This window comes from Cetorhinus maximus, chromosome 19, assembly GCF_964194155.1.
Source record: "Cetorhinus maximus chromosome 19, sCetMax3.hap1.1, whole genome shotgun sequence".
Lineage (NCBI taxonomy): Eukaryota > Metazoa > Chordata > Chondrichthyes > Lamniformes > Cetorhinidae > Cetorhinus > Cetorhinus maximus.
In genome coordinates, this window is record NC_135897.1 from 34,056,777 (window position 1) to 34,073,788 (window position 17,012).

General features: G+C 39.6%; 1 protein-coding gene across 3 annotated transcripts in view; it reads left to right on the plus strand.

Moving 5' to 3' along the window:
- The first annotated feature begins 773 nt into the window (after positions 1–773).
- The window catches only part of pxylp1 (2-phosphoxylose phosphatase 1), a 191,164-nt gene continuing 174,925 nt past the window's right edge, over positions 774–17,012 (plus strand). For 2 of the 3 annotated variants that reach the window (XM_078563686.1, XM_078563687.1), the window contains exons 1-2: positions 774–1,151; positions 12,664–12,796. In XM_078563686.1, coding sequence (XP_078419812.1) covers positions 897–1,151; positions 12,664–12,796 — 388 coding nt within the window. In that variant the 5' untranslated portion in view covers positions 774–896. Of the gene's footprint in view, positions 1,152–8,859; positions 8,957–12,663; positions 12,797–17,012 lie in introns of all 3 variants that reach the window. The other variant, XM_078563688.1, reaches the window with a different exon arrangement.

The following is a 17,012-nucleotide window of genomic DNA, read 5'->3' on the forward strand; positions in this document are numbered from 1 at the left end:
CTGCCCACTGCCTCTAATTGGAGAGGGAACCTGTCCGCATGCCAATTAAGGAGGGAACCTGTCCCCATGCCAATTAAGGAGGGACCTCCATGAAAATCCAAAACCCTTACCCCCGGGAATGGGTTCCTGGACATCCTGTCTCGTGTTTCTTGTCCCCCAGCATGAAAATCCACTCCATTGTTTCCTATTTCCCTCTCCCCTGAACACGGCTGTTCCCTGAGTTCTACTACTAATGGATGCAATGTTGCATATTATAGGCAGGAGGTCCCGTTCTCATGAGGAGACCCATGCAGAGAGCAGGATCCCTTCCATTTGCAGCAGGGCTCAGGCACAATTGGTGCTGAAGGCAGTGAGGCCCAATGCATCCTGAAATTTATCAGCCACTGCTGGTGAGACAGGCTGGATAGCCAAATTGCCCACGGTTGGCATATTGTTCCTGCCATGTTGTATCCAATGAAAGTCAGTGTGTTGAGCAGAAAACAGGAAAAACTAAATTTAATAAAATGACAGCTATTTTGAGTGAAAACTTGTGTGCACTGACATAGAATATATGAAAATGAAAAGACTGCTATCTCTTTGACAAGCCTTTGTTTCAATTCCCTATTCAGTACCGGGCTAGATGAAGCAGCTCGTCCTATGCATGTGTGTGTGTGGCTCCAGCTTTATGTGGCTTTTTGTCCATAAGGCCTGTTCTCCCTCTTTCAACCAGGAGATGGCAGCGAATTACACGTTTTTTTTTGTTCTTGAATACTTTCCCCAGGAACTGGGTGAAAGCAAGAGAACAATAGTTTATTCGATTAAGGAGTGGGAAACAGGCTGATAGCTGGGTGCAAAGAGGGACAGATGAGTGAGTGGCTTGGGCGCTACTTTGGGAGCTTTCATTGTTTGCCTGTTGGATGAGGCTGCCTGTGTTAGTTTCACAGCGGGGATTTCTCTTCTCCTCTCCACATTACTCGAAGTGCGAGTTGAGTGTGTGGGGGAGACGCGAGGTAACGACGACAGTGATAGTATCGTCAAAGGCAGGAGCACTCCCCACCCCCAAGCGTATGACTGTGAGTCACAATCTGTCGAAGGAAAGGGAAAGAGGCACAAAGAGTTGGATGAGAGCAACGCTGTCAGCGCTTTACCCTCACATTCCAGAACCACACAAGGTAAGGACTCGGAACTGGCTTCCAAGAAGTGGTTGAAGAGCAACACCCCCCCCCCCCCATACCATCTCTGCTGATCTGCACTATTGTGCAAAGAGTTGGCTCTTTATCTGTGAAATTAGATCGAATCTGAAACAAAAAACACCTGGTAACAGGCAGGCTTTCCCCACAATGTGACCATAAAAGCCACCCGCAGATTGGCTTCGATTGGGCGCAAGCCTTTATGTGATATTCCTCAGCACACAGTTGGACGGATTACATTGATAACAAAGGATATTAGCTGGCGCCTGAGACTCTTGGCAGTGTGGGATGTGAGCTTTGAGGAAAACAAAATATTGCATTTAGCCTTTTCTTTTTCTTCCTTATTTATCCAAATAATTCACCACATCGGTGTTTTGCTGAATGCTGTTCACACCTATGTATATTTAGCTCTAAATTATGTACAACATTAGATTATTATGGATCATGTGTAATGGTAATATATTGATTTACATTCAGGATTTGCATTGTTGGATGTTTTTTTCTGTGACGTGAAATTTACATAAAGCTTTGAGTTTAATTCCCTGAATTGACCAGCAGATTAATTTTGGGATGCAGCACTATGGGGACTATCAAGTGGCTTTTACAATGTATTTGGCCTAGATTTACTTGTGATTTATCTCAATCCCATTGATGTGAATGACAAGCTCAGTTTCTGGACCTGACAACAAAAGACATTTAAAGTGTGTCAAGTGCTGTAACAATGTGATATCTCACTTATTTACACACACACACCCACATCTCCTGAAACACAGAAAATGCTAGGAACACTCAGGTCAGTCAACACATTCTGAAAATATGCATTCTTTTGGCCATAGAATTTGAGAAGTAAACAGAGGAAGGATGGGATGCAAGGTGAATTAGAGTGGGTGAATTTGAAATGTAAACCAACTGTACCTGTAGTCACAAGTTCTGCTCTTGAAGGGTCGAAATGCTTCAGTGCATGTCACTGAATGGGATCAGCTCCAGGAATGGCAGTCTGCCAAAACACTTCTGCCATGTTGGCAGCTGATACAAGTTTATGATGCAACAAATGCTTTAACTGTTTCACTGAAAACTTCTACATCGCAATTTTCAGCAATTGAAAGCAAGAGAAACAATATGTATTTTTTTCCTGAATTATTAAGGAAGTGTATTCACATGTATTTTCTGAAAGAAAGGTAAGAAGTGGCATTTCTAACAACCTCGGGATATCCCAAAACCCTTAAAGCAAATGAAGGACTTTTGACGGACTGGTGTAATGTGTAGGAAATGTGGCAGCCAAATTGAACACAGCAAGTTCCCACAAACAGCAATGTGATTACGGTCAGCTAATCATTTTATTTTAGCAACATTGGTTGAGAGTTAAATATTAGCTGGCGCACCGGTGAGAGCTCACCTTGATCCTATTCAAATAATGCTGTGGGAAAATTTTAATTTCATTAGATCTCAGATGTGGGCCTCGGTTTAATGTCTCATCCGAAAGGAGGCATCTCTGTCAGTTTAGCAATTTCTCAGTATTGCACCGAGAGTGGTAGCCTGGAAAGAGTATGTTTACATAAATATTTCCATTGTGAACATCAGCAGAGATTACAATAGCAACAGCTTGCAGTTATATAGCCCCTTTAACATAAGAGACATCCCAAGGTATTTCACAGAGCGCAATCAGACAGATATTGACACCGAGTTAAGAATGAGATATGAGAAGGAGAGACAAAGAATTTAGTCAAGAAAGTAAGTTTTAAATAGGGCCTTGATAGTTGAAAATTCTGCCACCCCAGATAAGAGGCCCGATTTTAAGGGAGGCATAGTTCTTGGAGGTTTGTAGGGCTGGAGAAGGTTACAGAGATTGAGGGGACAAGGCCATGGTGGTGTTTTGAAAATGAGGATGAGAATTTTAAATGTGAGGCATTGGTGGATTGGGAGCTAATGTAAGTCAGCAAACACAGGACTGTTGGGTAAGTGAGATTGATGTGGGTTATGATACCCAAGAAGTAATGCAGAACATGCAAAGGAATTCCAATTTAAATATGTTTCTGTGAGTTTATAGGTTCTTTGTTTGTAAACCAAGATGGCTGCTGTTTTACTCCAGGGCTGTAAGCTGGTTACCCTTGTGTACACTCGATTTATGCTGAGACCGGGTTCTGTCTATTCTGTATTTTGAATCATATGGTTGGATTCAGTAGAGCTGCCTTGTTTATACTGGTTGACAATTCAAAATACCTGTACTTGTTAAAATATTTTCTGATTTCAATTCTCAAAAGAGACTGGTGGTGTCCATTCAAATTCATGAGATCTGGAAAGTATAGTAGTAGAGATATGGATTTGAAGCCAATTGAATAAATAGATGGAAGTCAAAGGTCAATGATAACTGAGCTGGAAAGATTAAAATTCCACAAGCTTTTGTTCTTTAATTTTTTTTAAATGACAGAGTTTAGCTAAGTGATAGGCTTTCTTTTAGGGATGCTGTGATGGGAATGAGTCATGCACGCGCATTCCACAATGTTTATAAAATAAAGCAATGTAGTTAATTGTTCTGACCCTATTTCAGCCTTGTTTATACCAATGAATAGACCAAGTACGTATTTTTTCTTTTGGAGGAAGATGATGAACTTCCCCTATTGGCCCCAGAATCGAGGAGATCCTAGTATCAATTCTTCTTTGTGTTATGTTAGCTGTCTTAGTCTGGGTAAGAGTGGAGATGCTAAAATTGCTGTCAGCATCCCCTGAGATAGAAAGGAGAAAATTAACCAGAGGTGTTCCTCCTGATTGCTATCCAATCCTTTCTGGAAAGAATGTGTAAACATAATCAGGCTAGGCTGCAATTTTGTGAAGGGGCTTTTATTTAGATCTGTGTACAGTTAAAGTCATCAGTACCTTTAGAAATTTTAAATAAAAACATAAATTACTGTAAAACCACGTTATCCCTAAGGAGAGGTTAATGTTTCGGTTGAATACTTTCCATCAGTACTGCCAATCTGCACTCATTCTGAAGTCAATAGAAATGAAAATGAGGTGAAAAGAAGGACTTGCATTTATTTAGCTCCTTTCATGGCCACCGGACATCTCAAAGCACTTTACAGCCAAGGAAATACTCCTGAAGTATTGTCATTATAGTAATGTAGAAACCGCAGTAGCCAATTTGCATGGAGCAAACTCCCATAAACAGGAATAACCAGATCATCTATGCTGACTGAGGGATATATATTGAATGGGACAGCAGGCATAACACCCAATCACTTCTTTGAAGTAGTGTTATGGGATCTTTTACGTCCACTTGAGAGGGCATTCAGGACCACAGTTTAATATCTCAACCAAAAGACATCACCTCGACAGTGCAGCAGTCCTTCAGTACTGCACTGTAGTGTCAGTCTGATCTTTGTGCCCTAGCTCTGGAGTGGGCATTGAAACCTTCTGACTCGAAGGCAAGAGCTTTACCAACTTAGCTGCAGCTGACACTGTGGGGTGTAAAATGGGTGGCTGATTTGCACCGCTCATTTTCTGCCTAATAGTAAAAGTAAAGATTCTTCCAACCTTTTCTTAGAAAGATGGTGTGAGCATGGATTTCCAAAGGAAGGTTCAGCAAAAAAATGTGGAACCTGGGAACGAGAGTAGATCACTTAGTAACACGAGCCTGTTTTGCCATTCACTGAGATCATGGCTGATCAGTGACTTAATTTCATATACCTACCTTTTCCCCAAAGCCCTTAATCAATTTGGCTAACAAAAATCTATCAATCTCAGTTTTAAAATTAACAATTGATCTAGCATCAATCGCCATTTGCAAAAGAGAATTCCAAACTTCTACCACACTTTGCGTTAAGAAGTGTTTCCCAATTTTACTCTTCAATGGTCTGGCTCTAATTATTTTAACTGTGCCCCCTCGTCCCAGACTTCCCAACAAGAGGAAATTGTTTTTCCTAATCTACCCTATCTCTTCACCTTAATATCTTGATAACTTCAATCAACTCAACCTTTAACCTTCTAAATTTCAGGAAATACAAACTCTGGTTTGTTTATTCTCTCCTTATAGCTTAATACTTGGGATCCAGGTAGCATTCTAGTAAATTTATGCTATTCTTCCTAAGGTGTGGTGCCCAGAACTGCTGACAGCACTCCAGCTGTGGTCTAACCAATATTTTGTATAACTGAAGTCTGACTTCTACTCAGTTGTATTCTATTCCTCTAGATATAAAAGAATAATTTATTTGATCATTTTGGGAACCTCTAACCAGTAGGTCCAGGAATATGGAAACCAACCAACTTGTAAGAAACTTCAAAAATTATTATAAAGGCAAATTACTGCAGATGCTGGGAATCTGAAACAAAAACAGAAAATGCTGGAAAAACTCAGCAGTTCTAGCAGCATCTATGGAGAGAAAAACAGAGTTAACGTTTCAGAGCCCTGAAGAAGAGTCACACGGACTCGAAACGTTAACTCTGTTTCTCTCTCCACAGATGCTGCTAGACCTGCTGAGTTTTTCAGCATTTTCTGTTTTTGTTTAAAAATTATAGCTTTTGCTATTTACAGTTACTCCAGCTAGTCAGAAGCTACTGGGGTAAATATTTAAAGATGGGTCAGTCCATTTTCCTTCACTCTTTTTATACAGAATTCCGATGTGTCAGACTGCTCCCACTATCTCTGATTATATAGAAATCCAAAATATCAGTGCACTTATCATTCACTCCCATAATATAAGTCTTGGCATTTTTTAAGTAAAATAAAGGAGATACAATTCCATTGTTAGAAATGCCGTATCGCCTATGTGCTGTTTAGATATATTTGAGTATTAAAACATCTGACAGGAAACACGAATCAGTTGGCAGTTTGCACAAAAAATGTACGGATCATGACACATCAATTGTCAGCGTTCAGAAAAGGTGTTATGCTGTCCTATCCAATTCCAACAACTGAGATTATTCTAAATTTGCTTATTTCAATCCAAATTTGAAAACAAATATTAAGAGTTGTTATAAAAATAGAAAATGCTGGAAAGACTCAGCAGGTCTGACAGCATCTGTGGAGAGAGAAATGGAGTTAATGTTTCGAGTCCGTATGACACTTCTTCAGAATATTTCCAGCATTTTCTGTTTTTATTTCAGATTTTGAACATCCGTAGTATTTTGCTTTTATATTAAGAGTTGTTACTTGTGAAAACACCTGATCAATGACTGAAAAGAAACAACTCCATTTAGATAGCACCTTTCATGTCATCAGGAAATTGATGTACAGCCAGTTAATTTCCTTCGAAGCTTTGTTTTATAGGTAGATGTGGTAGTCAATTTGCACACAGTAAGGTCCCACAAACAGCAGTATGATGAATGATGAGTTGGTTTGTTTTTGGGGTTGTTCATTAAGGGATGGATGTTGGGGAGGACACTAGGAGAACTCCCCTTCTGTTTGAATAATGTCACAAGAGCTAGTTTCCACATGGGCAGTTTAACAATTGATCAATTGACCTTGCAGAAGCAGATGCTTTAACTATACTGATTTACTACTGAACGCTCGCTCCCAGGATCTGAGGGCTGGCAATGCTGAAGTCCAATATTGAAATCCTTTGTGCTGGTGAGCTGCCTGAGGATGCCCAGTAAGTGTCTGCAGCTTGCTGGTTCATGTAAGTGAGGCCCTAGGCCCGGTATCAGATAAACCTTGTGGGCCCGATTATCCCAGCACAGGGATTGTTCCTTGTGACAGTTTCTAAATTCTGGTCCACAATTTCATACATGAAGACTATATACAGCAAGAGAAAATTCAAACTCTCAGGAAAATGCGTCACGTAACAAACTTGAAGCTTCTGTGCATTATTTTAATAGAACATATTTATAAACAATTCATGCATGCACAGTTTCTGAAGAAAATCACTTGTAACTGTATAATTGTGAAGGTTAGATGTTAGATGTTGTAGATGCTTCACTTTATAGTTGTTTTTATTAAAGTATGTCCATTACTTATAAAGCAATCGCCACAATCTTAAACGTCTTAAGGTAATACCAATATCCTGGACATTATATTTTAGAATATAAGCATTGTACAAATGGAATATTTTCAGAAAGTAGTGCTCAATAAATTGGAGTATGGCATACAAAATGTGAAATACAGGCCATAAGTGACAATGAACAACATCAGCAATGCTTTTAGTTTGCTATCAGTTTAACACAATATGAATTCCAAGTGTTTTTCTTCAAATCAAAAAATAAAGGCTCACTGTAGTGTGTAAGCTAAACAATAGTATTGCTGTCAGTCAGAAATATACCAGAAGATATAATTGCACTTTGCTGGCTTCCACTTGGCAATTTGAGGATTAACAACTGTTCCACCTTCCAACTCTTGACTGCATCTTTAATTAAGTCCCTTAAATGCAACAAAATGTTTAGTCCAGCAATTAAAATACGTTTTGGAACAATTCCTTGCATTTTCTAGGCCTTGAGTATGTAAGAGAAACAGCAAATGTGAAATTAAGCTAATCCAATATAGAATCATACAACAATCAGAATTTGCACTTATGTAGTACCTTTTGCAGAGTAAAACATTCTAAGGCATTTCATGGGAACCTTATTGGACAAAATTTTGCACTAGCTCAGAAGGAGGTCATTTGGTCCATTGGGTATGTGCCAAATTTTGGAAAAGCTATTCGATTAGATCCACTCCCTTGCTTTTTGTCTATTTTCGCTCCTATGATTTGTTATTTAATTACCTTCGAAAGGTATTATCATTGAATCTGCTTCCACCACTCTTCCAGGCAGTGCATGCCAGGTCATAACAACTCACTGAGTAAAAAAAAACCTCCTTATTTTCTCACTGGTTCTTGAAGAGTCATACGGACTCGAAACGTTAACTGTGTTCCTCTCCGCAGATGCTGCCAGACCTGCTGAGTTTTTCCAGGTATTTTTATTTTTGCCTTAGATTTGGTCCTCTGGTTACTGGCCCTCCTGCCAGTGGAAATAGTTACTCCTTATTTACTCTATCACAACCCTTCATGATTTTGCACACCTCGATGAAGTTTCCCTTTAGCTTTCTCTGTTGTAATTTTCTCTCATCTTTCCATATGACTGAAGTTCCACATCCCTGATATGTAAAAATTTTGAACATCTGTGCTGAGAGGCGAGTAGAACTCTGGATTTCAATCACATTGTGCTGTGGCTACCCCGGCATATCTCACAGTGACATTCTTGTAGCATGCAATGCATGTAATATACAACACAATACTCTGGAAAACTCAAATATGTATATATTTGCTTGCTTTGGCTCAACAATAGTGAATTAAGAAGGAGAATGAAAGTTTTAGGCTGCACTGATGCCTCAGTGGTTACATGTTTCTTGTTCTGTATTGTTAGGTGATCCTAGGCAAGGCAGTTGTATAGTTTGACCTCTAATTTTGCTTCAAGTGTTTCTAATCTAAGGAATGAAAATCTCTCCCCAACCAAGGTTGAATACTGTGCTGCTTACCTGGTCTGGATAAGTAGTTCCTGGGTGCCTGGAAACTCAGTAATTTCTGTGATATCACACACAAATTGTATCCTCAATACAGGCTTAGGTGAATTTGTCTATTTCTGGTGCTACTGATGGCTGATCTGAACTAGACCTTTGTAATTTTTTTTAATATGGCGTTTTGGCTTCTGTGTTTGTAATGAAAGTTTTTTTGTCTTTGATAAATGTATAACATTTTATTCTTGTCAATTTTGTCTCCTGAAGCCATTTGACTTTTGCTTGTTGTGCAGTTTGTGACCATTGCAACCTTTTAGTGCTCCATCTGAATTGGGTTATTCTTTGTGTCTGCAAAGCAGTTTGGGTACATTGACACATTTCTTGACAGAAATCATGGGAATGGGAAAACTCTTTATTTTTTTGTTCTTCAACCCAAGTTTCCTAATTATTGACCTAACTGACACCTATTAAGATATTGCACCCTGAGATTGAACCCTAGGCCTGAATTGATCCGTGTGTATTTTAGCAGTATGTTTACCCACTACAACACTAGGAAGCATAAATTTATTGTTTTTTTCTCACTTCTCTTTTGCTGTATATTTTATATCCCTCACAACTATGCAAAGATTATACAAGTTTCTATGTGTAATAGGTTTTATTTACAATATTTTAATAGCCTACTCCACGCCTCTTTGCTTCCAGCTCTTTCTACAGTTTTGTTTACTTTTCTGAGACCACACCAAGCTTAATCAATCAAGCACAGTGAGCATCAGTAATAAACAGACTCAAACACAGAAGAATTGAACACTACACCTTTCTAATCAGATTGTCTTCAACTCCTCTCTTGAAGGTATTAGCTTCTTGCTGTGTTATGGTATGGTAGCTGCTAGTCAGTCTCTGGTACCTTCCCCAGCTGGCCATTTTTCATGAGTGAGTTTAGATAGTGAATGTCAATAGACTATTCAACCATGGGAGATCAACTGAACCTGGCCTGTCTTCACTCACAATTAACAATGTATCATTGATGAGAGAGCAGGAGTAGGTACCCTAGCCAATTTCCCCTTTATAGCAAGAGGCACTGAGGTTGACTGTAAAGTCCCTACTGTCACTCTGATTGAGATCAGCTGACTTAGGGCAGACTGATGATCTAACTTCTTGTCTTTATATCTTAGCTATTCACTGCTTTATCTAACAGAGCCATCATGGGAATCCTAAGTGTAATTGTAAGTTTTATTTTAGTTGTTATGTTTTAGTATTTGAAACAAATGTTTGTTTAGGTATCTGCACTCCTCTAATTCTGGCCTCATGAACATTCCTGATTTTAATTGCTTCACCGTTAGTGGCTATGCCTTCAGCTGCCAAGGTCCCAAGCTCAGAAATTCCCTCCCTATACCTCTCTATTTCTCTTTTTGCTTTATGACACTTCTTAAAACTTTCCCTCTGATTAAGCTTTTGGCCATCTGCTTTGATATTTCATAATGGGATGAGGTATGGGAGGAATACTATTGCTGCATATGTAATTGTGGCATGATTCAGTGTATTCAAGGGAAGAGGGATCATTATTTATCATTGTCATTCAACCTTATTACTCCTTGTGGAGTGTAGGTCTTCCACTGTTCTCTGTCATCACCAACTGATCCCACGTGTATTTGCTGTTTTCACTTCAGCATTTGTTGAGCAGGGATAAAGGAGAGAAAATTTCATTAAACAAAGTAAAATCATGAGTAGATGACATTCAATTTATAAAGTTTGAAAACAGTTCCTCAATGCTCAAACAAAAACAAAAATTTCTGGAAAAACTCAGCAGGTCTGACAGCATCTGTGCAGAGAAAGACAGAGTTAACGTTTCGAGTCTGTATGACTCTTCTTCAGAAGAGTCCTCAATGCACTCCTCAATGCCCAAACTGGATAACCCATCACTAATATAAAAATAAATGTTGGTCTTGTTAGGAAATAGAGATAGCTTAAGTGAGTTATACATGTATTTGTGGGTGTTAGGAATGAGTTTTTTGTTTCTGCATCTGTGTGTTAACAAAGGTCAAATGGAGTTTCAGTTTCACTTCAAAAGGCTGCTAGCATTTTTAATGAGGTGTTTTACGACCCCTATAAAGTGACAGTAAAGGTAAAAGAGTAGAAGAACAATGCTGCTTCCTAGCAACAGGGGTCAAGGGGTGTGCAGATAGGCAGATTCCTCCCACAGACACACATGCAGAAGAAGAAAGATAGCAGTTTTGATTTGGAAGCTGTGAAGTTCAGCTGGTTTTTAAAAGTTGCTGCCAGGAGAGACTGGAGCAAAGGGGACAGAGAGCCAGTCCCAAGCTAAGAAAAAACCCAAAAGTTCAGGGGTGTGGGAGAAGAGAAAGTCCAAAGAAGACCTTCTAGTTAAAGGAAGGACAGGAATCTGGGAAAAGGTCCTATGAAGTGAAGTTAAGAGTGAGGGGCAGAGAGAAAGGCTCCGAGCTTCATATTTAAAATGAGAACAGCTTGCAAGAGGCAAGAAGGTTCAAAGAGACAACTGAAGGCCTGTAACTCTGCTATAGGCATGTGAAGCAGTGGTGTACTGTTAACACTGAGTTGATGGGAGAGAGTGCATGGAAGAAAGTTTGAATGTGGTGACCCAAGGAAGAGGAACATCAGAAGAAGAGTTCGAAACCCTGGAGGTGAAACCTTGTGAAACGTGTCTCAGAGAAAGCATTGGTTTGGGAGAAGATTCCAAGGTGAGGCCCTGGAGAGTGGAGATTGGAATTCCTCACGTGAAGGACAGAATTCAATGAGACTGGTTGGCTGACAAGCATCTGGGGAGTTGAGGAGAGATCCATAGCACCTGTTTGAGGTGGCTTCTGTCACTTGGTTTCAGAATGTGGTGTGTCTGACCACAGGGTGCCATAGGTGTACATGGACTGTATATTTACTGTGAACATTGAAGTATAAGGTAGCTTTTGTAACTTGTATACAAATTTGTATACATCTGTAAAGGTCTAGTTGTGAGTGAAAGAGAATTGTAATATATTTAATTTTTTCTTGTTGAATAAATGTTTTATTCTTTTGTTAAAAGTTTATCAGCTGACCCCTGTGCCTCTTCAGTATCTACTCTCCACGTACCTAAACAATGAAATTTAGGATCTATCAAGCTGGGTTCCACTCTGGAATCAGGCTTGTCCAGGGGTAACCTCAGCTTGGATCATAACGGTCTTTTACCATTAAATGGCACCAGCATTTTAATGAGGACAGTATTAGATCTTGTTAACTAAAAATAATAAAATTCTGACTACAACATTTTCACTTTTCTCTGAAAACCAATAATGGTCTCCTTGACATTTAACATAGGAGCCCATAAATTGAAAATTTCAAGCCTAACATGCATGGAGAGTAACAGTGAACCTATATCATTTTTAATCCAATAATGTCATCATTGATATTTTTAAACCTTATTTTTCAGGTTGTCATTCACAGAAAAATATCCTGACAATATGTCGTTTGATCTTCTCACAGTTTAACCAGTTCAGAGAAATGCAGCTGTAAATTATTGGCTTCCTTTCTGATGTGCTCAAACTGTCTCATACTGAAATGTGCATTGTCTTGGCTGTCTACTTTCAGTGGAAAATCTCTGAGTAAAGGCTTGTCTAAACATGTTTTAGAGAATTAGAGGTGTCCAAATCCGATAGCAACCAATGAAAAATATCAGTGATTTCTGATTGGTTTGAAATTACTCTGGTAGTCTTTTAATAGTAACTGTTTATAATAATTGTAAAGTGTTTAGGACATTAGAACTGAGCATCATTTTCAAAACTTTGCTAAATTTGTTCATCTATGCTCATTTTAAAACAATGTAATAGAAAACGCTCATTTCAACAGAGTTGCTTGATTGCTAGTTATTGTCCAGGAGTAAATGTAAGCTATTAATCAGAATTGAATATCTTTTTCAAAAAGAAGGAAAATTGCCATAGCAACAGAAGCTTCATTCTTCATGCTTTGAGTTCTTCCCAGTGAACCAACTAGGCTGCTGTATGTTGTAATTGACTTCTTCATTCTTTCTCATGCCTAACTGTATTTTTGCATTTGCCTTTACAGGGGAGAGTGAGTTGGAGGTCCAGTCATAATGGAAGTGTGAAAATGTGCGTGACAATGTTTTTCCGAAGCCGTTTTCTATTCCTCCTGGCTGTAGCTGCCCTGCTGGCTGTCCTGAGCCTCAGCCTGCAGTTCTGTAAGTACAGCTCCCACTGATTGACTTCTGATAAATAAGCAAACCACCTAGCAGTGCTGATGCAAGACACTGAAATAAAAGACACACTCTGGAAACAGCCTTTCTCTACTGCTGGTGTACCATTGTCAGAAGCCTTTAAGCAGTAGCACTGATCTACAAATTAGTTCCAAGGGTGGAAATTATATAAGTAGTTTTTAGTATAGTATGAGAATATTTTTTGATCACAGTTATATTTGACTTTTCTTTTTCAAACAATTCCTTTTTTAAAATTTTAACTCTTTTAAAGTATAAAATAGACAGCAGAAAACTGCATTACAGCTGTTATAATTTAATGTTTGTCCATGATTTCTCTATCAATAGTTGAATTGCATTTTGTGGAGCAGACTTTGTCTACTAGTGTATATGCCCAGTGCTGAATCCATATAGGATTGGGCGAATTGAGGATTAACAATTAATCTACTTGTAGTAATCTTCTTTCTGGATTAAATGTAATCTCGTGTTATTATGCTATTAAATGAATTTTGAAATGATATTAAACTCAAATCAGGCTTTAGAGACTTTTTTAATATTAATTATGGGATGTGGAAGACACTGGCAAGCCCAGCATTTATAGCGCATCCCTAATTGCCCTTGAGAAGGTGATGGTGAGCCGCTGCCCTGAAACACTGCAGTTCATGTAGTAAAGGTACACCCACAATGCTGTTACGAAAGGAGACAAAGGATTTTGACCCAGCGACAGTGAGGGAATGGCGATATAATTCCAAGTCAGGTGTGTGACTTGGAGAGGAAATTGCAAGTGGTGGTGTTCACTTGAATCTGCTTCGCTTGTCATTCTAGATGGTAGATGTCGTGGGTTTGGAAACTGCTGTCAAAGGAGCCCTAGTGAGTAGCTGCAGTGCACCTTGTAGATGGTACATAATACTGCTACTGCATGCTGGTGGTGGACGAGTATCAATCATGCAGGCTGCTTTGTCCTGGATGGTGTCAAGTTTCTTGAGTGTTGTTGGAGCTGCACTCATCCAAATAAGTAGAGAATGTTCCATCACACTCCTGTCTTGTAGCTTGTAGATAGTGGACAGGCTTTCAGGAGTCAGGATGTTATTAGCCTCTTTCCTACCCTTGTAGCCACAGTATTTATGTGGGTGGTCCAGTTAATTTAATGGACAATGGTGACCTTCACCCTGCCCCCGCCCCTCCACCAAGGATGTTAATGATGGAGGATTCGGTGATAGCAATATCACTGTATGTCAAGGGAGTTGGTTTAATTCTCTCTTGTTGAAGATGGTCATTTCCTGACAATTATGTGGTGCATTTCTTACTTGCCACTTGTCAACCTAAGCAAGGATGTTGTTGCTGCATGTTGGCATGGACTGCTTATTATCTGAAGAGTTGCGAATGCAACTGAATACTGTTCGATCATCAACGAACATCCCTACTTCTGACCTTATGATGGAGGGAAATTTATTAACGAAGCAGCTGAAGATGATTGAGCCTAGGACACTGACCTGAGAAACTCCCATAGCGATGCCCTGGGGCTGAGATGGTTGGCCTCCAACAGCCACAACCATGTTCCTTTGTGTTAGGTATGACTCCAACCAATGGAGAGCTTTCCCCCAGATTCTCATTAACTTCAATTTTACTAAGGTTCCTTGATGCCACATTTGGTCAAATGTTGCCTTGATATCAAGGGCAGTCACTGTCACTTTACTTCTGGAATTTAGCTCTTTTGTCCAGTTTTGAGGTCAGGAGTCAACTGCACCTGGCGAAACCCAAACTGAGCATTAGTGAGCAGATTATTGCTAAGGAAGCACATTGATATTGATAGCACAGTCAATGACACCTTCTGTCACTTTTCTGATGATTGAGGATAGACTTATGGGGCGGTGCATACTGGATACTATTTGTCCTTTTTTTTAATGGACAGGACGCACTTGGCCAATTTTTCACTTTAACAGGTAGATACCAGTGATGTCGCATTACTAGAACAGCTTGGCTTTGAGTGTGGCTAGTTCTGGAGCAAGATCCTTCAGTACAACAACCAACGTTGTTGGGCCCATATCCATTGCAGTATCCAGTGCCTTCAGCCATTTCTTGATATTAAGCAGAGTGAACTGAATTGGCTAATGACTGTGACACTGGGGCCCCAGGAGGAGTCCGAGATGGATTTGCTGGACCCCACCAGCATTGAGGGTTATGCAGGGCTTTTTGTTAGAAGTTTAAAATGTTGATTTATAGATACCTTAAGGAAGATGTGTAAATTGATTATGATGTGGCACTAACTGTTGCAGTGGGGCATTTATTGATGGTTTGAAAAAACACTTTATTTTGAAAAGAAACACCCACACAATTGCAGCAGGCAGTCTTTAACACCTTATTAAGTATTTGTACACCAGGCCCTGACAATGTGGTTGACATTTTCCACCTCTTCAGCAGATTAGCATCCTTAAGGCTAAAATTGAATCTCTTCTGACAATATTTAAGGCAAATTTGTGAAAGCACAGATGAACAGAGCTAGCATTAGCCTCGCAACAGGGAGTGCGCCAGCCCACAAAACGAGAGAAGATTTGCTAGACTAAAGTTTACTAAGTAAAATGGAAATGCTTCATAATTTCAATTATGGTGATTCATGTTTCGTTATTTATTAAAAGAATTATACATGGGTTTTCCTCCCTTGCCCCCTGTCACATTTGTTGTTTCCCCATTGAGGCCCCAAGATGTCATCGCATCACCCATTTGGAGTTGATAAAAAACTGATCTCTGGTCTTTGATCTGTTGTGATTAAAACATACAGTTGCCCTAAAAACAACCATTAAACAAACAATCATGCTTTAATGCAAAAATCTTAGCAAACTACAGGGATCAGACTAGAGCAGATTCAATCAAAGTGGGACAGTAATAAATTATTCAGAAAAAGGTCAAATATCAGAAATGTTGCCAAGCAACAGGCAAGTTGTTAGGAAATTATGTTGACTTACATTAATTGGTCCCTGCAGTAATTTGCTATCCATTTCTCAGTTACACCCAAGTATCATTTTCATAACTCATAATATGTTTCAAGTATTTGGCTGCTGAGAAACCACAACACACTAGAACTTTGATATTCCAATAAGTACATCTGCATTGAGGGAGAGCATTTTGCTATCCAGTCAGGAATATCAGCTTTCCAGGGAGTCAGAGGAGTAAATTGCCATCAATCACAATGATGCTGGCATTTTCAGTACCGATTCAAATTAAAGGTCATTCTCATTTTTAAAGATTGCCAAAATAATTCCGTATTCTTCATATCGCCCATTCCCAAACATTACTGAACTCTGTCTGGTTTTATTCACCGGTATCCGCCTCATGTACCCAAATATTAGTTTTGTTTTGAAGAATCTTTAAAAATCCTTGAAAATGAAGTGAACACACCAAGTAAGAGTTAAACAGAAGCAGTATATTCCTTTCAATGGCATTTATAGATGTGGATGCGCCAAGCAAGCTCTGCACCTACTGATACCAGCCCTAAATAAGTCGGCATGAAAATCAGAGCAACTGGTCGGCAAGTAGTCCTAACTGTCAAATTACAGGTCCCTGCTGCTTTACAATACAATATGGTGGGACCATCAGCATACGTGCCTCCAGAGCGCATTGAGGTGCACCACAACTTCTGGTTTTTGGTGCAAGCACAATCACCAGAAGTTGCGATGCCATAGTGGCCCTCAGTAGCAACAAAGGTCCCAGCATTTTCTGCTATTGGGACTGCAAAATTTGGGCCATTGTAATCCACAGCCATGGTGATAGCAGTCTGAGTTTCCACTGCAGCACTTGGATGTTGGTTGGCAACCACTTGTCTCATAAGGCAAGCACCTGACAAATTTGGGCCTCAGTTTAAGTACAGATCCTTCTGGTGCTCTCCCACCAGACCTGCAGTGGGAGTGTGCCAGGGAGTTTTGATTCTCAATCTCATGGGACTTGCACTTTTCAATCTACTGGGCTGTAAGCCCATCCTATAAATCATTCAATTGGGCAGAATTTCAAAAAACTTTTTAATGGAATTGGGAAACAATCAGCTCAGATTTTTGCTCACTCTGATGCCCTTTAAAAATTGCGGATGGTGCCCAATTCTGGGTTTCCTGCCTCCATTCTCATTTCTGGCAATTTTTGCTAGCATTGAATAAAAATGTGGGCAGTTAGCTTGTACGCAGCACACTTACCCTTGCCAGTTACCTTGCAGGAG